Raw genomic sequence first — 24,113 nt, 5'->3', positions numbered from 1 at the left:
ACACTCAAACACCCTTGATTATATTCCAGAATCACTCCACATTGTGTTAAATTCTTTTTTTGTTGGTAAAGAGACAGCAGAACGTTGCTAGCATTGGCCATGCAATCATACAGGCAGTCCGACCATGAGCTGTCCTAGTGCAAATGCACCAAACCGGTCTAAGTTTGTTGTAGATATGTTGAGTAAGATGGGATTCTGCTGATCCTATGCTGAATTGCAGAGGTTTGAAATGAGTTGAACACGGCCGTATTATTTGCAGCGGACAATGTACATCATAATATTCTTAGAGGACAGAAGACAGACCAAAGGATCCTGAGGGTCAAAAACTGAATATTGTACAGAGGTCAAAAGTTGCGATAATAGATTCTCACTTTATGTTTGCAGAGACTCGCAGAATGTAACAAGATGGTTGATCTGCTTTGGGAGTTATCGTTCAATTTCAAACATGAGCCACGTCTGCCTGACGTCTGCAGAGAAGGCTTCAATGCTAATGTGTTGCTCAGAATAAAGGAACACACGGAGACTTCTGTTACTGAACATACACTCATTTAATCCATTAAGACCGGGAACGCATCTGTGTCATGTTAAGATTTATTTGGCTATTAAAAAACTACAAGCTCATAGCACGGCAACGAGTGCCGTGCTATGAGCTTGCAGATCTGCTATTGTTTTTTTAATCGTGGGAAAATGTAAATGCAAATCTTTGAATATATATATTTTAAAGTAAACATTTGTAACTCAAATCTTTGCTTCTGGTGGGTCCCTGGAACAAATCATCTAAACATCTTACCTTGGAATGAGCCAAGATACAAAGTTTCCTGGAGCATCTTTCTGTTCTATAGGAGCTTCCTATGAGAGGAAAGCATGAAGTATGAAAAATCTATTCAAATTACGTGATATCTTTTTTTTTTTTTTTTACTTATCCATATTCTGGTTATGACATAATATCATAATAATAAATTCACCAATCAGGATGGAATATGAAAAATCGGACAGATCTGTGTATAATCACATGACTATAGAGATACTGTGTACTGATTTGCATGATGTTTGGACAAGATCTGTAGGAGTACAATCCTACAGATCCTACAGTAATATTAAAAAAAAAGTTTTACAAAGATCAGCTTCCTGGTGGCGCTATAACAGGCCCATGTGAGAAATTTGGGGCAGAGGTTCTGCTCTGGCATCCAGGGAGTGTGTGTGCACAGTTTCCCGTCGATCGGGCCATCAGTGCCGGAGATTAGGGTGCAAAACATAGTCATAGACAATGACTGAACAATACTGTACAAGAAAGCCAAATGGGGAGGAGATTTTATCTCTATGTGAATGGAAGGATGCTCATGCTAATAGACTACACCCTCCCCAGGCCAAAACCATCTATAAACAATGAAACAGGGCAGGTGGGGGGGTCTCACTGTAAGAACACATACAGTTAGGGCTCTGGTAAAACTGCAGGCTAATCACCTGTGTGCCGTGGCTGATATGAATGTCATTCAGACATTCTGGACCGGAGTATTATGGGTTATTATAGTGACTAAAACTAATGAAATAATGAAAAATAAAATTGACAAAACATTTTAGTTTTGATTGACCAGGCCACTTAATGACGAACGCACGTACGTACGCACACACACACACACACACACACACACACACACACACACACACACACACACACACACACACACACACACACACACACACACACACACACACACACACACACACACACACATGATTCTATGATCCTATAGTTTACTGAGACACTACACTGTCTCTCTGTATTCTATTATCCTATAGTTTACTGAGACACTACACTGTCTCTCTGTATTCTATGATCCTAAAGTTTACTGAGACACTACACTGTCTCTCTACATTCTATGATCCTATAGTTTACTGAGACACTACACTGTCTCTCTGTATTCTATGATCCTATAGTTTACTGAGACACTACACTGTCTCTCTGTATTCTATGATCCTATAGTTTACTGAGACACTACACTGTCTCTCTACATTCTATGATCCTATAGTTTACTGAGACACTACACTGTCTCTCTGTATTCTATGATCCTATAGTTTACTGAGACACTACACTGTCTCTCTGTATTCTATGATCCTATAGTTTACTGAGACACTACACTGTCTCTCTACATTCTATGATCCTATAGTTTATTGAGACACTACACTACACTGTCTCTATGTGTTTACCTTGTTTACTGTAAGACACTCTGGATAAAGAGCGTCTGATAAATTACTACTTTGTACGTTGGAATAGATTAGTGTCTTAATCAAGATCTCAGGACCAGAGGAAGTTAAAACCACTTCCTCAAAACAGCTTTTCAAGTTGACACGTACATCCTGTGGAAAAGAGTCTATAGGTTATTCTGCACTGTGTGCATACTATAAGGTGTGTCCAAAACTGCGTGTTGGACAGTAGTTAGAGTCAGACCCGAACAGACGACAGATCAGAGCGCAACAGTGAAGACCAATGTAGAACCACACAGGACAAAGAGACAAAGTGAGAAGGTAACTTTTCAACATATTTAGAAAGATAGCTCTATATTTTAACGATGCATAATTTAAGTACATGATAACATATACGTTACTTCTACTAATTAAGTTGAATTACTTTGTTGTGTCGTTCCTTAAGATGTCTGACCTGCCACTCCAAGGACCAAGGAGGGTGAGGGCCGATGGAGGAGTCAGAGAGGAGAGAGGAGAGGAGGAGAGAGACGAGGAGGAGAGAGGAGAGGAGGAGAGAGGAGAGGAGGACACGGTCTACGTCAATGCAGACAGTGTCAGAGACCAAGGCTCCGGTTCTCAGGGGGCTACAGGAGATCAAGGTACACTCTTCTCACTCACACCGTGTACAGTAGTCCCCAAACATTTATCCAACTACTTTTCCAAGGTTGGTGATACTAGGGCTGTGCTCAGAAAAATCTATACAGCGATTTATGGCATAATGGTCATGCTCGCCTGACGCACATCCATACAGAGCAGGGGTCACCGCCATGCCAGCTTGTGGTGGACATTTTCTGAAAATGTGATTTTTGACACGGACATACAAAATAAGTGGTCTATAATATTACCAGAAACCATAGGCAGAGAATGGGGAAAGCTAATAGTCTATTTGGATACAGGATAGGTGGGCACTGGGGACATCTGGGCACCTCCATGTAAAATTGGCTATTTTGTCCAAAATGCTTAAAAATGTAATGTTCTTATATGTTAAGTATACATGATGTGGACATGCACTGTACATCATTATAATAATAATAATAATAAATATAGCTGCAAGCAGCGATAATACGGGGACAGCGATTGCAGAGAGAAGAAAGAAAGAAGCAATGATAAGTAATATGCACAATAAGCCATAGAAACATAGAAGACTGAACTTGAGAGAAAGAAGACCATGCAATTAACAAATGAGCAGTTTAAACCCTCACTAACCCTAACCTCAGTAAAACTATGCCTACCCCTAACCTCAAGAAATACTACGCGTAAGCCTACGAATGCCAAATCATGATCACCTCAACACATCGTCAGGGACAGGGATCAAACCAATGACCTCTGGACTCATAGGCTGCCTTTCTTCTCATTGAGCTAGAGATATGATAGCCCTGGCAGTGTCTGTTGATATATATAATTCTTTCCGTCCCTGATGAACCAAGCCTCTGTTTTGCTAACTACTCTAGATCACTGGTTCCCCAACCATCTACCGATAGAGAAATTGTACGTCTCCTCGGAACAGAAACCAGTGAAAGTAGCCGATCTACAAGCTCACAAAACGTTGCTATCTGAAAAGTTGTGAGATTGTAGATCGGCTATTTTCACAAGGAAATAGGGTATACATTGAAAAAACATACTCTCTATTGCACATGAATTCATTGATACAATCATGTTGTGTGCAATGCAATTTAAATGAAATTTGTATTCTGTGAGGCTTGAACTGGCAACCTTGACGTTGTATGGCAGACGCTTTAGCGAGAAGCCATTGGACCAACAGACCTGTTGTAGTGAAAAAGGAGAACAGACAGATGATACCGTTTCACGCAAATAGCAAAAAAATCCTGGGTTTAAGTGTTCTTAAAACTGCTCAAAATTGCGGAAAATCTAAGGGCGGAGCTTACTGGTCAAAGTGATAGATGTGTTCCTCATGTGTCAAGGCACAAGTGTGAGCAAGTTTCATGGCTGTCGGCCAAACGAGGCATGCATTATGCCTGTTTAAAGTTTGCATGTTCAAAACATTGCTATAGCGCCCCCCCTTTGACCAATTGGAGTAAGATTGGTTTCAGTGATACTTGGAATGACCCTCTACATTATTGCAAAGTTTCAAACAAATGTGAGTCTGCATGTACGTATTAGGGGCAGACGAATAATTTTCATAAAACTGCAATATTCATTGGCTCATAAAAGCTTAACTTTTTCACTTAGAAAAAATCCACTCCCATAAATCCGTTGGTATAGGTCCAAAGTTCATGTGTAAAACGTTTCGTGCAGATTGCTCAAAGATGCCAGGAGGAGATTTTTACTGTTTTTCATATAATTCAAAATGGTGGGAGATCTAAAGGTCAGAGGTCAAAAGTCAGAGCATTAAAGTTGTTACGCATGAGGAGACGCATGTGTGTATCGAAGTTTCATGGCTGTAGGTCAAACAGGGCATGAGTTGTACCTGTTCAAAGTTGTCATTTTCAATTGAGTGCTACAGCGCCACCCTTTTAATGGTTGTGAGTTTCGGGTCTTCGCCGTTTGGCATAGCCCTCTACCATATTGCCGGCCCTCTACCATATTGTAGGCTTCGAGCCTGATAGGCCTCGAAACCTTAATAAAGATATATATAATGTAGAATGTCCTGACATCTTCCACTGAAGGATGTGAATCACTGGTTTCTAAGTGTAGATAAATATTAAATCCCAATGAAATGAGGGTTCATATGCTGCTGCCGTTTTCACTTTTTCTCCTCTGTAAATATAGCTATTTGTATTTGTTGATGACATGGATTAAATGTGTTATTATTATTCTATGCTCTATTGATGATTTATGTTTTTACTTATAAAGTATCCAATCAATCAAATTCCTTCTAAATGAAACATTAAATGTGGTCATATTAAATAAAGTTGAACTGTATTGTACTGATATCCTCCAGGTGTCCATAGAGCACTTGTCATCCAGAAAGCCGCCACAGCGTGTGCAGTGTGTCTGCTGCTGCTCTGTGTTCTAGGAGCATTGAGAACCACAGACAAGGCCATGGACTGTGAGTATCAGCTGGTCAACGGTCAAATCTACGAGGGGCACGGTGGCACGGAGGCGCAGTCGATAGCGCTGTGGCCTCAGACCTATAGACCGGTGGGATTTCTGAAATATGCGATTGTTAGAGGCATTTGGGGGTAAAAGTTGGGAACAAGGCCATTTTACATAATTCAAGGTTGCTGAATAAGAAAAACACTGTTCCCAAGCAAAATTCGTAGTGCTTAACCTCCTAATTTGCATATCAAAATGGCTGCCGATTTTGAAGTCTTTCTTAAATAACTCTATAACAAAGCAAGCAAATCTGACAAATAAATTGTATATATTTATGTTCTGAGGGTCATACAATGTGTGGAAGGTATTTGTAATGTAATACATGTAAATAAATGTAAATAATGTAAATAAATATGCAAATTAGAGGCCACCATTACATAAAATGATTTACAGTAGTACTCAAACGGGTCCATGTGCATCCCCCTTATTTTCTTTCTAATTATCTGTATTTTTGCCATCCTTAGGACATCTAAAATACATACTTTTTCCCCATGCTAAATGTTTAGTTTTTGACCTTCTAATCTGCATATCTGAATGGCTGCCAAATTGGCAAATTTGCACCTTTATCTTCAATAACTCTGTGGCCAGGCAAGCAAAATTGACAAATGAAGTGTCTATATACATTTTCTACTATGTGAGTAAAGAATTTGTAAGTAATATAATATGACAATATAATATAATATAATAATCAGCCTACTGAAATATGCAAAATAGCGGCCCTCTTAACAGATAACGGTTTAGTACTCTAAAGATACTGTATTGGCCATTGTTGAACGAAAGTCTAGACACTAGACCACATGCATACAAGGAGGTTGATCAGCACTCCGTTGCTGACATGCACATGTGGCTGTGCATCGTAACCCAGATTTCCGGCATTTGCAACGACGTGTTGTGCATTGCTTATGGCATGCACATGAAATCATTTCTATAGGCTATACTAGCATGGAACAGGCTGGACTAGGCTAGACTAGGTTGTACCAGACTCTAATACTCTCTATTAGGCTTTACTAGTCCCTTGTCAGCCCTGTAGATACTCAGACCATAGGGAGTAACCACTGTGTACACGGGCAATAGCTTGTGTGTGCACGAGCAATAGTTTTGCATGAACCTCTGTAGACCATAGCACAGATCTGCCTTGTACAGCCTAATATAGCCTAGTACAGCCTAGCAAAGCCTACTAAAGATTAAAACAGCATATTAGAGACCAGTAGAGTCTAGTACAGTACAGCCTAGTACATCCAAGACTAGTCCAGCCTTTTGGGAGAACAGACTAGGGGAGGGTGGTATAGGCTATAATAGTATGGAACAGGCTGGACTAGGCTAGACTAGGTTGTACTAGGCTGTAATAGACTCCAATAGGCTATATTAGGCTGTACTATAAACTTGTCAGCCCTGTAGATCCTCAACCCATAGGGACTAACCACTGTGTATACGGGCAATAGCTTGTGTGTGCACGAGCAATAGTTGTGCATGAACCTTTGTAGACCATAGTACAGATCTGCCTTGCACAGCCTAATATAGCCTAGTACAGACCAGCACAGCCTACTGGAATTTAAAACAGTCTATTAGAGACCAGTAGAGTCTATAACAGTAAAGCCTAGTACACCCAGGTCTAGCCTAGTCCAGCCTTTTGATGGAACAGACTAGGGGACGGTGATATAGGCTATACTAGCATGGAACAGACTGGACTAGTTAAGACTAGGTTGTACTAGGCTCTATTAGGTTGTAGTAGGCTGTACTAGTCCCTTGTCAGCCCTGTAGATACTCAGACCATTAGGATTAACCACTGTGTACACGGGCAATAGTTTGTGTGTGCACGACCAATAGTTTTGCATGAACATTTGTAGGCCAAAGTAAAGTACTGCCTTCTATAGCCTAATAAAGCCAAGTACAGCCTAGCAAAGCCTGCTAGAGCTGAAAACAGACTATTAGAGCCCAGCAGAGTCTAGTACAGTAAAGCCTAGTACACCCAGGTCTAGCCTAGTCCTAGGACTAGGCAGTAATAGGCTGGACTAGGCTGTACTAGGCAGGGCCCATCGGGGGTGGGGGGGGGACGTGGAATTAATTTGGCGAGACTCCGCCCAGAAACAGCATCCCGGGTGGTCACACCCTCGAGGTCACGCCCTCGACGTTCTGTCTACAACACAAGCCTGTATGGCAATCAACTGAAAAGTTAGGCTACACAGCTTAAACGATTTCAGCCTTTCCCTGTTGGCCGTCTAAGTGCATCTAGGAAGTTTCATAGGTTTTCGATGCTGCATGGGAATTGGAGTTATGGCTGTTTAAAGCACAGCCAATAGGAACACAGAGGGGGCGGGGCTTAATACATTTCCGCTAGTCCCTGTTGGCCGTCTAAGTGTACCTATAGCCATCCCCATCCCACTCTATATAGTTGTGTTGAAAGTAGTTTGTGTTCAGTTATCAGTACCAGTTCTGTGGCTCTAACTCATTCTGGAGGTGAATTATATGAGGCCGAAATCCCCATGATAGCGTATTTATGGAACGTCACATTTATTTTTTGGTCATCAGGGGCCAAATATTTATTTTAGATGTCCTAAGGATGGTAAAAATACAGATAAGTAGAAATAAAATAAAATAAAATAAGGGTGATGCGGATGGATCACTTTAAGTACAAAACCGTTTTCTGTAATAGTGGCCTCTAATTTGCATATTTATTTACATTATTTACATTTATTTACATTATAAATACCTTCCACACATTGTCTGACCCTCAGAATATAAATATATACACTTTATTTGTCAGATTTGATTTCTTTGTTATAGAGTTATTTCAGAAATACTTCAAAATCGGCAGCCATTTTGATATGCAAATTAGGAGGTTAAGCACTAAGAATTTTGCTTGGGAACAGTGTTTTTCTGATTCAGCACCCTTGAATTATGTAAAATGGCCTTGTACCCAACTTTTACCCCCAAATGCCTCTAACCTCCTTATAGAAGGCCTTTTTTTCTGAAATCCCTCCTGTCTACTAGAAGGTCCTGGTTTAGATTCCCGATGGGGACGCTGTGGGCGCTGGGGGGTGTGTTCTCTCCTCCGCGTCATCAGTGCCCATACCCTAGGTGGGGTTGGCGAAAGGGCCTTTCTGTGTGGAGTTTGCATGTTCTCCCCGTGTTCCCTAGGGTAGGGACCCTTAAAAAAAACATGTAGTCATCCTGGTCTCTATACTGCCTCCCCCATGCCAGCCGGGGCGCCTGATGGAGGGGAAAGGAACTGGTTGTAATCAGTGTTGATTTCGTTAACGAAAACTAAACGAAATATGTTCGTCAACGCACATTTTTCAAAGGACGAAAACGAGACGAGACCACCACCCACATGAATAAACAATAACTGGGACTAAATAATTATGCAATTTCGTTGACTAATAAAGACGAGACGAAAATGTAGTTCACTAAATAAAAACTAGACTAAAATCTATGGTCATTTTAGTTCACGAACGAAGACGAGACGAAATATATATTTATTATATGATTTTGTCACTCCCTGTCTCGGTGTCTCCTATGATGCGCAGTGCAGCGCATGCTGTTCTTCACTCACACACCCCCTTTCTAAGTTGCAGCCGCGTGCGCACACACACACACACACACACACACACACACACACACACACACACACACACACACACACACACACACACACACACAGAGTCACACCACCGTCAAATGAATGGCAGGAGGATTCAGATTTCAGAGCGAAACTTTACAAAATAAAACGGTAAAATGCTTTGCACGGTGCTGGGGAGAAAGAGAAGAGGTGATATTTTCGCTACATCGATGTGGAGAACAAAACAATGCTTGATTTTATCCGAAGGCAAGCAATGTGGTCACAAGATAGCTGGGAAAAACACAACAACTTGAAGAGACACAAGCGTTCACCACAAAGAAATCGAGTTACGTTAACAAAAGGTTTGGTGGTGGTTGTTTACAACCTAACATTAAACGTGGTGTTGCGTGTCGGCTTAATGTTCCAACAAAAACACTAATCCGACCCTAAAATGCCCAAACTAATGCTGACGAACTTACGTTAGCTTTTTAGCATGTAGCGATAAACTTACACCTGGTGTTTGCACTTTCTCCATTTACAGCCCGTACATCTACACAAACGTTCAGATTTCAAATATAAAGTGCTTACCCTATGGCCAGGGATGTTACAACTCTGTTCGGGTAAGTACCCATATTTACCGTATTGTTCAATAAAAAAACATTTTAATCCGATCGTTGGCCATTTTCTCCATGCTTTCAACTACGTGACCCTACCGGTTGGGGGGTGCAGTACGTTAGTCCGACAGCGCATTCCTCCGAGAGCGCAGCGCTCCGACGTTTCAATACTAAACCCGAACCAAACCCGCACCCTAACCCTAACCGCACACGGATGCCACATAGTCGGAGAAAAGGTCTGTCGGATTATCGCGTGCCTCCCCCGGTTGGGAGGTGTAATTGCACTCTGATACACTATAACTCTATGAGAAGATTACCGCTAAAATGCTTTGTATTGAACAATACGGAATATACGGGTACTTATACCCACCCGAAGTAAATTGTAACATCCGTGGCCACGGAATAAGCACTTAATATTTGAAATCCGAACGTTTATGTAACCGATCTACAAGCTCTACAAGCTTTTTGGCTTATGTTTTCCCCTTAGAATAGATGCTGCAGGGTTCAACTTCAAAGTCCATGAGGCACTTTATTTTATTTTATTCATGTTTTCATCTGAGATGTATTTTATTTATTTTAATGCAAGCATTGGTGTGTCTGTGAATTGTTATGGTTTAAAATAAATATACAAGTTCAATCAGAACATGTTCCATGTCTGGATGTATTCCTTAAAATTGCATTTTTCATCAAAAGGATGAGAGGAAATGCTATGTGAAATAATTTTAGATTAGATGGAAATGTTCTATATTATCTGCTGACAAAAAAAAGTAAAGGGCTAATATAATTGTCATGATTAAAACTTGATTAAAATGGCAACAATTTTTGTCGACTAAAACTAGACTAATAAAAATATGTTTTCTTGGACTAAGATAAAGACTAAAATGCTCGACTTTTAGTCGACTAAAACTAGACTAAATAAAAATATGTTTTCTTGGACTAAGATAAAGACTAAAATGCTTGACTTTTAGTCGACTAAAACGACTAAATAAAAAAAGGATGAGTTTGACTAAATGTGATAAAAACTAACAACCGTCATTGAAACTGGACTAAAACTGGACTAAGACTAAGAAATAGCTGACGAAATCAACACTGGTTGGAATGACGTGTTCCTTCCACGTGCTACGTCCTACCGGGGAAACTCCCCCCTGTCAGGTGACAAGAAGCGGCCTGCTCACTCCTCATGCGTAAAGGAAGCGTGAGCTCAGTTCGGGGCTCGGGAGAGTAGCACCCAGTATTACAGCTTAGGCAATTGGCACTGGGTGAGAAAATGGGTTACAGAAATCGTGGGATAAATACAATAAAATAAAGGTCAAATCCACCATGACGTGTTGTGCCTCTCTTTGGGGGGCACAACACAACCTTTTTAATACCTAAAAAAAATAAAAAATAAAAAATAAATAACATTACATTGTTAATTATTAATTACTAGACCATACCCGTAGGGGGAATATGAGCACCCAAGCCCCGGTGAAGGGCGCAGGCAAAAGTACAGACCTTGCTGCCTGTTTCTCGCACGAAACCCGCAAAACCTGGCAACGTTATCTCCCATAGTTTGACACATAATGGCTGATAAAAAGCTGAGATTTGATTAAATTGAGAAACAGGCTTTGCAGTTAAGTTCAGATGGTAATGGGCAATGGCTGTGTGCAAAATCAGAGCAATTGCTTCAGCCAGTGAGGAGAACCGGGCAGCTTCACCGTCGACTACACACGCGACGACTACAGAGGTTTGTAAAATTATAGGATGATACTATACACTATTAGCCTGGTAAACCCTCCCTCCGGAAATCTCATTTCCATTTGATTTCAGGAGTGAGTCTGGCATGAACGCCCATTCTGCAATATTGGCTGTGTACGCCAAACGGACGAGCCTATCTGCATCGTCGCACATCGTTCTGTGATTGACAGCGACAGTTGGCCAATCAGGTGGCGAGTTCGAGTGAGCCCGAATGGCACCGAGTGCAGCCTAAATACAGCCGACAAAACACGAACGACAGCCATCTTTTCTGTCCGCTATTTTCTCCGCTGTTTTTTTACTTCAAAAAGCTCTCAAACTTCTATTTTGAGGCACGGAATTTACTTATAAGATATCGTTTGGATAGAATTTAGTTGTTCAACTTCATATATGTGGTCAATTAATCATGACCATGCCTATTTAAAAATAAAAATTCAGAGAACCGGCCGGGGCGGGCAGTGACACATGTATCCGATTAAGGCAACCTATTTTGGGCATGGTCGTCTCAAAAGTCCCGTTGCGTCACATTAGTCTAAGTAGGGAAGTAGGTGTCTGCTTAAGCCGCTTAAGGTCGTGATCCAAGATGGCGGCTGCAGGTGGAGTGCAGGTGGAGAGCAGACGCCACCCTGAAAACTGAAACATGGCAAACAAAAGAGAGAATAAAGTCTGGAAATTGAGAAGTAACGCAGAAGGAAACGAAGACAAAGAAGCAAAAATGCCAGCAGGAAATAAAACCAGCAATGCAATTGAAGGAGAGCTGGAGGAGATCAAGAAATCTCTAGACCGCATGTCAGGGGAGATTAGCAGGATTGCTAATCAGCAGACCATGCTGCTTTCCCTGGTGGAGGAAGTAACCCAACTGAAGACGCTGGTGAAAGAAAAGGAGGAAAAAATTGATGGCCTAGAGCGAAGAATTGACGACATGGAGCAATACACAAGGTTGGAGGATGTAATTATAACCGGAATGGAAACAACGCATCGTTCCTATGCATCCACAGTCAAAGGGGCAGACTCGGCGGAGGACACCCCGACTGTGGAGCTGGAGACGCTGGAAAAGCAAGTTATAAAGTTCCTTGAAACACAGAGTATAACCATACAGAGCGCCAATGTTGCGGCCTGCCACACGCTTCCCAGGAGGGACAAAGGCACAAAACCTGCAGTAATCATACGATTTGTAAATCGGAAGCACAAGGTTGAGCTAATGCAACAAGGCAAGAAGTTAAAGGGAACAGGCGTCTACCTGAATGAACACCTCACCAAGAAGAATGGCGACATTGCAAGGCATGCTCGACTGTTAAAGAAGCAAGAGAAGATACAAGGAACGTGGACACGCAACTGCAAAGTGATGATACGGCTAAATGGAACACCGGAGGAGGCCAAAATCATCACGATAAGAGAACTCAAGGACCTGGATCAATACAGATGAGCGATGGCAGTTGTATGGACTATTTGTTTTCTTTTTTCTCTTTATTGGGGTATCTTTTTGTTTTTGTTTTTTGTTTTTCTACCACGGATGGAATCGGACTATGGACAATTGAAAAGAGTGGACACTTGTTGCGACGAAGAAATGGTTTTCCAGACGAGCGGACTGGTATCCCCTGGGACACAGGCCAGTGTATCAGCGGAGAACTCAGTCCACCGGGCCATACCCGTGATGCGGGAGCCTGCTGGAAAACGTGGGATTAATCTGTTTGACAAACAAAACACTGACTACTATACTGCCCTGCCAAGGCAGAGTGCAGTAACTACGAAAACAAAAATCACTGAAAAATGGGTTTAAAAGTGATTCAACTGGTCAGCCAAATGAGATATCGGCATAAAAGTGATATTACACTAATTGTACATCTGTTCTTGAGGTAATTGTTTATCCCCCAACATCACAAAGGATAATTTGACCTTTGGGATACCCAAATAAGTCGGTGTGTCCAAAAACGTAGTTACTGCTCTTTGGCTTGGCAGGGCAGTATAAATGACAAAAAAATATGAGAACTTTTTGTTTCCAATTGGAAACGACTCAGACGAGGATGAAGAGGATTTCAACGTCGTGACTGCTGGGGGCAGTACGGACGATCACCCGCAGAGATTGTTCACTGGGTATGATGAGCACCTGAACTCAAACACCGAGTATAATATCTGATATAGATACTGACATTGACCCTGAAAAACATTTTTACAATAATTTAAATATAAAGTGTGAGTATCATACAGAGGATGGTTTCAATAAACATGTCAAAATGGATAATGCCTTATCAGTAATACATTTTAATAGCAGGAGTCTTTATACAAAATTAAAAGAAATAAGGCGTTATTTGGACAAATTTAAAAAAATTAATGTAATTGCTGTATCTGAAACTTGGTTAGATGAGGAAAAATCTAATGATATGAAACTGGATGGATATGAGCTGTTCACAACAAATAGGGCTGGTAAAACTGGAGGAGGTGTGGCTTTATATATTGATACTGCTTTAAGATGCAGCAAGGTGAATTCTATGTCCAAAACTATCGATAACATTATGGACTGTTTAACAATTGAAATCAAACTAGAAAAAACATCAAATATTATCATTAGCTGTGTATATAGAACACCAGGAACCTCTGTGGATATTTTTAATGAACAGATGGCTAGTATGTGGGATGCAGTTAGTGATAGTAAGGTCAAAATTATTTGTGGAGATATAAATGTGGACCTCCTTAATCCACATGGAAACAAGAGAACAACAGATTTCATTAATACAATGTATAGCAATAACCTATTTCCAGTAATAACAAAACCTAGTAGAATCACTACAGAAACTGCCACACTAATTGATAATATATTTACTAATAAGATTGAAATAAACATCGAAGCAGGACTACTCTTATATGACATAAGTGACCATCTTCCTGTATTTGCAGTTTTCCAGAATGTCCTTAAGACAAAGATGGATAAAAAGACCAACATCTGTAATTATATCAGACATAGAACGCCGGAAGCCATTGCTGCCCTTGAGTTGGACTTAAGAAATCAAAACTGGAATGAGGTGTATGCCACAAGTGATACCAACCAAGCTTATGAAGTGTTTTTGTCCACAATGATGGTGTCTTATGATAAACACTGCCCAATAAGAAAACAGACTAGAAAGCACCACCTTGTGGACAAACCATGGATAACAAAAGGTATAGAAACTTCATGCAAAAAGAAAAATGTCCTATATAGAAGATTCTTAAAAGTAAGAACCAAGGAAGCTGAAAATAAATATAAAATGTATAAAAATAAATTAACAAGTATTATGAGAATAAATAAAAAGAATTATTACCATAAATTATTGGAGCAAAATAAGAGCAACACCCAGGGTATATGGAAAGTATTAAACAATATAATAAGAAATGGTGCTGGAAAAGTAGAGATACCTAACTATTTTGTTAAAGATCAAAATATAATTATAAATAAAACTATAGATATAGCAAATGAATTCAATGATTTTTTTGTAAATGTGGGTCACAACTTAGCAAATGAAATTCCAGAGCAGGGAAATGGGACTGAAAGTTTGAAAATTGGAGACACCATACAGAGTAATATCCACTCCATTTTCATTAGGAATGTTGAGGAAAAAGAAATCATAGATATTGTGAAAAAATGTAAAAACAAAAAGTCCAAAGATTGGTTGGGTATTGATATGACATTAGTAAAAGACATCATACAATGTATTGTGAAGCCACTGACTTATATATGTAATCAATCTTTCAATACAGGTCTATTCCCTAATAGCATGAAAACAGCTAAAGTTATTCCAATCTTTAAAAATGGAGATAGACATTTATTTACAAACTACAGACCCATTTCTCTGCTTCCCCAGTTTTCAAAAATATTAGAAAAATTATTTGTGCACCGACTTGATAATTTCATAGAGAAAAATAATCTATTATGTGAACAACAGTATGGCTTCAGAGCAAATCGGTCCACCTCAATGGCAGTGTTGAATTTAACGGAGCAGATTTCCACTGCCACTGACAACAAGAATTTTACAGCAGGTGTGTTTATAGACCTTAAAAAAGCATTTGACACAATTCATCATGAACTATTACTGAAAAAATTGGAACATTATTGTATCAGAGGGGCAGCACACTCATGGTTGAAAAGCTACCTTGCAGACAGAAATCAATTCGTACAAATAAACAATGATAAATCAAATATGAAGAAAGTAAAATGTGGAGTTCCACAAGGATCTGTTTTGGGTCCAAAACTCTTTATTTTATACATAAATGATATCTGTAATGTGTCAAACCTTTTAAATTATGTTCTGTTTGCTGATGACACAAATTTATTCTGCCACGGGGAAAATCTGGAAGAGCTTCTGAAGACAATGGAAAGGGAACTAAACATACTAAAAACCTGGTTTGATATAAATAAGCTATCTTTGAATTTAAGTAAAACAAAACTTATGATATTTGGAAACCAAAAAATTGATAAAGAAGTCACATTAAGGATAAATGATATCGCTATTGAAAGAGTATTTGAATATAAATTTCTTGGAGTATTAATTGATCATAAATTAAGTTGGAAATCGCACATAAATCACGTCAAAAGAAAAATGTCGAAAACCATTGCTATATTATATAGATCAAAAGAAATTCTGAACCAAAACTCATTATACTTATTGTATTGTTCCCTTATAGTTCCATATATGACATACTGTGTGGAGGTATGGGGAAACACGTACAAAACAAATGTCAACCCAATTTTTATTTTACAGAAAAGAGTTATTAGAATAATTAAGAGAGCTGAGTACCGTGAGCCTACCAACGCATTATTCATAAACCTATACACACTAAAATTCTGGGATATAGTTAAGCTACAAACGTTGCTGATTATGTACAAAGCTTGCAATAAACAACTTCCATATTGTCTTCAGAAGCTGTTTGAGATAAAAAAGACCCAGTATGAACTCAGAAACACAGGCATGTTCGAAACAACCTGGGCAAGAACCAACACTAAAGCACATTGTGTATCTGTGAAAGGGGTAGATTTGTGGAGCTGCTGTGAAGTTGAATTAAGGTCATGCAGTTCAATCTATATGTTTAAAAAAATGTTTAAAAACAAGACTATTAACATGTATAGAGAGGTTATATGATCATGTATTATAATAAAAATAAACTAGAACAAAAATAAAACAAAACAAAAAAATAATAATGTTGTAATTTGGAAAATCATGTACTACATGTATAACAATACATGTGATCATGCATTGTATTAAATTATAAATTATTGTAATATTGTTATTATGTATTATGAGGCAAAATCCTTTGTTTCTGTATTTCTGTTTGTTTCTTCTGTTTTTTCTTTTCTTTTTTACTTTTTTGAGACTTAAATTGTTTTCCGAAATTGTCATGTATGTAAGTGTTGAAAGGGTAAGCAAAATAAGCTATTTTAGCTTCAGCTTATACCTTTTTTGGTCATAACTATGTTATATTTATTTATTATTGTTTTATGCGAATGGAGCATATTGTTTCTCTGCATAGTGAAAATGATCAAAATAAAAACTTGCAAAGTGAAGTGAAGTCTGGTGAACTGCTGATTGGCTGAAGGGGAAAAACGATCATTGGCTGAAGGGGTTGTCAGTCAACGGTATTACTCCCGCCCAACTCCAGCCCACAGCCAATATTGCAGAATGGGCGATCAGGCCAGACTCACTCCTGAAATCAAATGGAAATGAGATTTCCGGAGGGAGGGTTTACCAGGCTAATACACTATAATATGTTATTAACTATACTATAAAAACTAGTCAAACATTGGCCAAATTGTCAAATAATATAAGAAAGAGGCAGAAATTGTGAAAATTGACCACAAGCTCACAACGCCTCGCAATATTTACCTGTGGAACCGAGTCAAACTAAATGTAATCTCTCAAGAACAGATTCAGAGCAAAAGTGAAAGACGCTGGGGGCGCTGTTTTTCCTTTTTATTTGACGATGAGTTCCCAGATTTAACTAAATGTAATGCCTCAACTCCTGCCATTCCAAGTGCTTGTCAGGATGGGGGGTCCGCAGTTCAAATATGATTATTTTGGGGGGTCCCCAGTTCAAATATGATTATTTTGGGAGTTACGGCCTGAATAGGTTGAGAACCACTGGCCTAGTAGACTATTATACAGGTTGAGATCTATTCACATTCACAAACACACCTGATCAGGAACACTGAGGTTTCTTGTTTGCAACAACAACTGTGTTTCTGATCACATTTTGGAAACACAAATAACGCACATCCTCCGTTCCTTGGTGCTGAGCTTTAACTGTAAAAACAGTAGTAATAAGACAAAGATATGGCTCGCAACTCACTTTGATGCTCCAGGTTTTATGTCAAACAAACAGCTGATACGACGTTTCGACCCTTTCGGTCTTTTTCAAGTATAAACAAGAAAGCAGGAAATTACCTCTTTTTATACAGAAATGAATGATTTTGGCTACCAATGATCAGGGGCGGTACCAAGACTTAATAAACATTTTATCAAAGGACAACTTATCTGAAGACAACGTTTCATCTTTTACATTTTACAAAATATGTTTAGAATATTTTCTTGATTTTTTACAACAGTTTTTTAGAAAAAAGACTTTAGTAAAGATATAAGTTTTAAAAACAGTAGACTCAATTCATTTGATTCAACAGACAGGTAATAAGGTCTATGCTTACTATCTGCTGACCTATATTTTCCAAAAGCTATTCCTCCAGAAAATACATTTCAGAACATGCATTTGTCAAGAAATACTCCTTAAAAACTACAGTATATATATCTTTTGACCCGGTCCAGATCATAGCCATTGTGTACCACAGGTTACAAGCAAAAAACCAAAAAAAGGAAAAGAAAAGTTGAAGTTTTATAACCTATACATAACTCCCTTCCTTGGCTTGTTTATAAATATGGCCTAATGTCAAAGTCCTCATTGAGTCCTGTTGGTGCCATAGTTTTGAGATAATGGATCCACCATACTTCCCTCCTCAGTAGGAGATTGTCTATATCTCCCCCTCGTCTCGGAAGATGCACTTTCTCTATTCTTAGGTATCTTAAAGATGAGACATTGTGGTGTGCCTTTTTAAAATGTAAGGCTACTGGGCTCTTTTCGTCCCCATTACGTATTGTACTCCTGTGTTCAGCAATGCGTGTTTTTAATGCACGTGTTGTCTTACCCACATACGCTTTCCCACATGGACATCTAAGTAGATAGATTACATTAATCGTTGTACATGCCCCGTTGACGGGTGATAGAAAAAGTTGGATTTTTCTGTAAAATGACATTGGGCACACAAACCACAACGTCGATTACCATCTGGCAAGTCATCTAGGAAAGTGTGGTTTTTTTTAGGAGGTAGATCTGATTTCACCACAATGTCTCTGATATTATGTGCTCTCCTGTATAGTAGCCTAGGGGGGATCTGGAAAGATTTGTCCAATGTTGGATCAGAACTAAGAAGATGCCAATGTTTTTTTTATAGTTTTCTTAAAACAATTGCATAGAGGTGAGTATTGTGTGACACACTGTATAGGTTGTACAGAAGTGTTTTTATTTTTCGTAGATTGTAAACATTCTTCCTGGGTTTTTTGGCATACCTTCAAAACTCGTCTCTACTGCAGATTATACGGATCCTATAGAACTGACTGATAGGTAAAATGTTTTTTAAGGGAGTGGGATGAAATGAGTCACTTTTCAATAAAGAATTTCTGTAGCAGGGTTTCCTGTATACATCTGTTTGGAATGTACCCTTCTCTCTTTTGATTACAATATCTAAAAAATGTACTTGGTGTTGGTCATGTTCCATAGTAAACTTTAGATGTTCATTTCTGACATTGAGAAAACCAAAGAATTGTATTAGTGTCATTTCATCCCCTGTCCACAATATACAAATATCATCTATATATCTTTTCCACGTCTTTATGTAAGGCAAAAACATATTTTCTGTTGAGTTGAATACATAGTTCTGTTCAAACAGACCCATATAGATGTTTGCTATGGACAGGCTAGCTTTACTGCCCATACTCACACCTTTGATTTGTAGATAGTTCTCGTCCTGGAACATGAAGTAGTTGTGTGTGAGCAGTGTCTCTGTCAGTTCGATAAGAACGTGAGTTTCTGGTGTTGAATCTGGTGGACGCTGATTCAGGAACAGTGTCAGAGCCTCCAAGGCCCCTTTATGGGGTACTGAGGTGTATAGGGATTCGACATCCAAACAGGCCATGTAGGTCACAGTGGTCGGATCCTGGATGAACTTCAGAGTCTTTAGTAGGTCTGTTGAATCCTGTGTGAAGGACGGGAGAGATTTCACTATTGGTTGTAGGAAGAAGTCCACATAAGAAGAAATGTTTTCAGTGAGAGATCCTATTGCTGCCACTATAGACGGGTTTCCGAGCGACGTCATCACAGAGCAGAATGCGCAATCTGCGCATGCCTGGGGGAAAGGCGCGTTCGAAAATACAGCCCTGAGCGGCAGTGAGCGCACTGGCCAATACAAACTAATAGGCGAGTGTGCTCCGGTGCGTAATTTCCAAACGCACCCATAGGCTTACCCCCTCCTCTGCGCGGTCATATCCTCTCAATGTTTACAAACATGAAACCCGTCTATTAACAACAATGGCCCCTCCTTTGTCTGCATTTTTTACAATCAAAGTGTCATCTTTAGAAAGAGTGTTCAATGCTTCCCTTTCTTCTTTCGATAGGTTGTTATACACCTTATATTATTTTCTTTTCTTAAGAGTATTTCTGACATCTTGTTCTACCAGTCTGCAGTAGGTGTCAACAGATGCATTTCTATGTTTCGGTGGAATAAAGGTGGATTTTCCACGAAATCTGGAATTATCTTGTGCTTTATTTTCACTCTTTGTTGAATCCATTACTGTTGGTATATCATCCTTATTACTCTTGAAGAATTCTCTTAGTCTTATAGATCGAAAGAATTTGTGAAAGTCAATGATTGTATTGAATTCACCCCAGTTCAAATGTGATTATTTTGGGGATCACATTTTGTTCTTTGCAGATCGTTCAGAATTTGAACAACTGCAGGCCAACTACACCAACCTGATCCTGGAGAGAAATCAGCTGGAGACCAACCTGACCCTGGAGAGAGATCAGCTGCAAAGTGAAGTAAACCAGCTAAAGAGAGGTAAGAGAGATTACAGATTATTTGAATCAATATTAATTAGTGCATTATGAATGCCATTGTTATCATGGCATCAGTATTATATTGAGAGGAAAAAACTGCCTGAGACACTTAAGAGCATTGCTCTATATGGTGACCCCTGACAATGTGCATGTGTCTTTAATGTCCATAGAGTGTGTGTGTGTGTGTGTGTGTGTGTGTGTGTGTGTGTGTGTGTGTGTGTGTGTGTGTGTGTGTGTGTGTGTGTGTGTGTGTGTGTGTGTGTGTGTGTGTGTGTGTGGGGGGGGTTGTTTGTGTTTGTTTCTTTGTTGCTTACTCCTGTTCTGTCAAGTTGAGACACAAGGGGGCAGTGTATAGCTTTTTGTCTAAGCAACAGAGTTCTGGTGAAAACAGAGAGGAGTGCCAGTGGCATTTATAGTTCATTAAATACTAGTTAAACATACAGTGCAGACCACATGAAGTAAAACAATATTTATATAATAAATACACATGTTTATCTTCCACTACATTACCTGTCAGAGGGGGGTCCCCAGATGACAGTAAATTGACAATTTAAAACATTTTAAGACCTTTTAAATACCTAAAAAAACAAGAAAAGAAAAGAAAAAAATAATATTACTGTGTTAAAAGTAATCCATAAACTATACTATAAAAACTGGTCAAACATTGGCAAAATTGTCAAATAATATAAGAAAGAGGCAGACATTGTGAAAATTGACTACAGACGCACAACGCCCCGCAATATTTATCTGTGGAACCGAGTCAAACTAAATGTAATGACTCAACTCCTACCATTCCAAGTGCTTGTCAGGATGGGGGGTCCGTAGTTCAAATAAGATTATTTTGGGGGGTCCCCAGTTCAAACATGATTATTTTGGGGGGTCCCCAGTTCAAATATGATTATTTTGAGGGGTCCCCAGTTCAAATATGATTATTTTGGGGGGTCCACAGTTCAAATATGATTATTTTGGGGGGTCCCCAGTTCAAATATGATTATTTTGGGGGGTCCCCAGTTCAAATATGATTATTTTGGGAGTTGCGGCCTGAATAGGTTGAGACCCACTGGCCTAGTAGACTATTATACAGGTTGAGATCTATTCACATTCACAAACACACCTGATCAGGAACACTGAGGTTTCTTGTTTGCAACAACAACTGTGTTTATGATCACATTTTGTTCTTTGTAGATCGTTCAGAATTTGAACAACTGCAGGCCAACTACACCAACCTGATCCTGGAGAGAGATCAGCTGGAGACCAACCTGATCCTGGAGAGAGATCAGCTGGAGACCAACCTGACCCTGGAGAGAGATCAGCTGGAGACCAACCTGACCCTGGAGAGAGATCAGTTGAAGACCAACCTGACCCTGGAGAGAGATCAGTTGAAGACCAACCTGACCCTGGAGAGAGATCAACTGGAGACCAACCTGATCCTGGAGAGAGATCAGCTGGAGACCAACCTGACCCTGGAGAGAAATCAGCTGCAAAGTGAAGTAAACCAGCTAAAGAGAGGTGAGAGAGATTACAGATTATTTGAATCAATATTAATCAGTGGATTATGAATGTCATTGTTATCATGGCCTCAGGATTATATTGAGAACAAAAAACTGCCTTTACTTTACTTTATTTGTTTATTTAGACAGGACAGAGCATATTAATGAACGTCACATGAACGTAAATACACCGGATTTAGCAAAGATGCTAATTTTCATCCGCAGTCCTAACACAAAACATAAAATCTGAAAAACAGACAAACGGTGGAATACATTTACATAACATTACATAGCCTAAAACATGATCACAAATGGTTGCAGCTTTGATTTTTAAGCAACCATCTTTTCATATTGAATTTAAAAGATGGAAATGTAGCACAATCCCTTATACGTAGAGGAAGGCCATTCCATGCTACACAACGCTGTACTGAGAGGACATTTTGACCGAAAGTTGTTTGCCGGTGCGGCACTTCACAATCTCCTCGAGTGGTTGCTCTGGTACTGATTCCTCTTTCAGGCTTCTTTTTAATTAATTCACTGGGGGGGGGGGGGGGGGGCGGGCACAGACCATGTAGGGTCTTGTATATGACCCCAACCTGTTTGAACTTTTTGAAATTGTCGAAGCAAAAAAACCTGAGTATGTTACAATGATGATAAGAGTGAGGCTTCCTGTCAAACACTTTGAGCGCACTTTTGTAGAGCTGTTCAATGGGTTTTAGAATCGTCACGCCTGTGCAAGACCAGTTTGTAAAACAGTATTCAATGTGTGATAGGATCATACAGTGAAGATACGATCTGGCAGCTCCAACTGTCAGGAAGGGTCTAATTTGTTTAAAATGTTGAAGGTTGAATTTAATCGTATTTGTGACTTTCTTCACATGTTTTTTAAAAGTTAGGGTTGAGTCTAATATGACTCTGAGGTACTTGAACTCTGGGACAAGTTCAAGTTCCTCCCCACCCAGAAACACATTTGAGGACTCCAACACAACTGGTCTTTTGGAGAAGGCCCTGCAGACTGTCTTTTTGGCATTCAAGAGGAGACATGAATCTATAAGCCAGTCTTGAATGCTTGTCAGAGCTGAGGTTAAGATTATTGACACCTCTGCATAGCCTTTACCATGGGCAAGTACAACGGCATCATCTGCATACATCTGGACATGTAGATTATTACATACTTCAGGTAGGTCATTTATGTACAGTGAGAACAGAATTGGACCTAGTATTGAGCCCTGGGGGACACCGACCGAACAGGTGTGGTAGGGGGATTTAACACTGTTTACACTTTCACACTGTTTTCTGGTGGATAGATAGGAACTAAACCATTTTATAGCTTCTGGAGAAAAATTAAAATGTGTTAATTTGGACAGGAGGACCCGGTGACAGACGGTGTCGAACGCCTTCTTGAAGTTCAGGAACACTGCCATTGCAAAGGGAGCTCTGTTTAAAGCACACTTCAATTTTTCTATGAATAGGCAGTTTGCTGATTCAGTGGAGTGAAAGGCCCGAAACCCAAACTCCATGGGATGCAGTGGGGTGTGGCCTTTGTCTAGATGTTTGATGATAGATTTGACAATCCGCTTTTCAGCCACCTTTGATATAACTGGTAGGATGCTTATGGGTCTATAGTTTGATATTTCAGTTTTAGCGCCAGATTTGTAGATTGGTGTTATTACAGCAACTTTCCATTGAGGAAAGGCCTGAGACACTTAAGAGCATTGCTCTATATGGTGACTCCTAATGGTTGTACAGGCGTGTGTGTGTGTGTGTGTGTGTGTGTGTGTGTGTGTGTGTGTGTGTGTGTGTGTGTGTGTGTGTGTGTGTGTGTGTGTGTGCGCGTGCGCGTGTGCGTGCGTGCGTAGGTGCGTGTGTGCGTGCGTGCTTGTTTCTTTGTTTCTTACTCCTGTTCTGTCAAGTTGAGACACAAGGGGGCAGTGTATAGCTTTTTGTCTAAGCAGCAGAGTTCTGGTGAAAACAGAGAGGAGTGCCAGTGGCATTTATAGTTCATTAAATACTAGTTAAACATACAGTGCAGACCACATGAAGAAACTATATTTATATAATAAATACATATGTTTACCTTCCACTACATTACCTGTCAGAGGGGGGTCCCCAGATGACAGTAAATTGTCAATTCAATTAAAGTTGTACAGTGCAAATTAAAAAAAAACAATGTTTAGCAGCCTCTGCTGGTCATTACCGTCACTGCAGGCCGTTCGTTTATTACTGCGTTACCCAGAATTCCATTTCTCTTAGCCAGTGGAGCTTTAGTTACCGTGAGCTGTGTTT

At 39.6% G+C, this 24,113-nt stretch overlaps 1 protein-coding gene and 1 long non-coding RNA gene across 2 annotated transcripts in view; one reads left to right on the top strand and one right to left on the bottom strand.

Annotated features, from left to right (window-relative positions):
* Window positions 1–24,113, bottom strand: part of LOC311065093 — a 442,153-nt gene that overhangs the window by 291,722 nt on the left and 126,318 nt on the right. The gene's annotated exons all lie outside the window — the stretch shown is intronic.
* On the top strand, window positions 2,787–23,145 carry LOC311065120 (uncharacterized protein; the record flags this gene model as incomplete). Its single annotated transcript, XM_084085337.1, has 5 exons — window positions 2,787–2,843; window positions 5,173–5,254; window positions 20,213–20,338; window positions 21,523–21,846; window positions 23,135–23,145. 5 exons carry the CDS (start codon window positions 2,787–2,789, stop codon window positions 23,143–23,145), a joined length of 600 nt encoding a protein of 199 aa, XP_083941463.1.

The sequence above is a fragment of the Gymnoscopelus microlampas genome (assembly GCF_963454915.1).
Source record: "Gymnoscopelus microlampas genome assembly, chromosome: 17".
NCBI classification, from domain to species: Eukaryota; Metazoa; Chordata; class Actinopteri; order Myctophiformes; family Myctophidae; genus Gymnoscopelus; species Gymnoscopelus microlampas.
The sequence above is the reverse complement of the archived record's forward strand: the minus strand, read 5'-3'. Positions and strand labels throughout refer to the sequence as shown.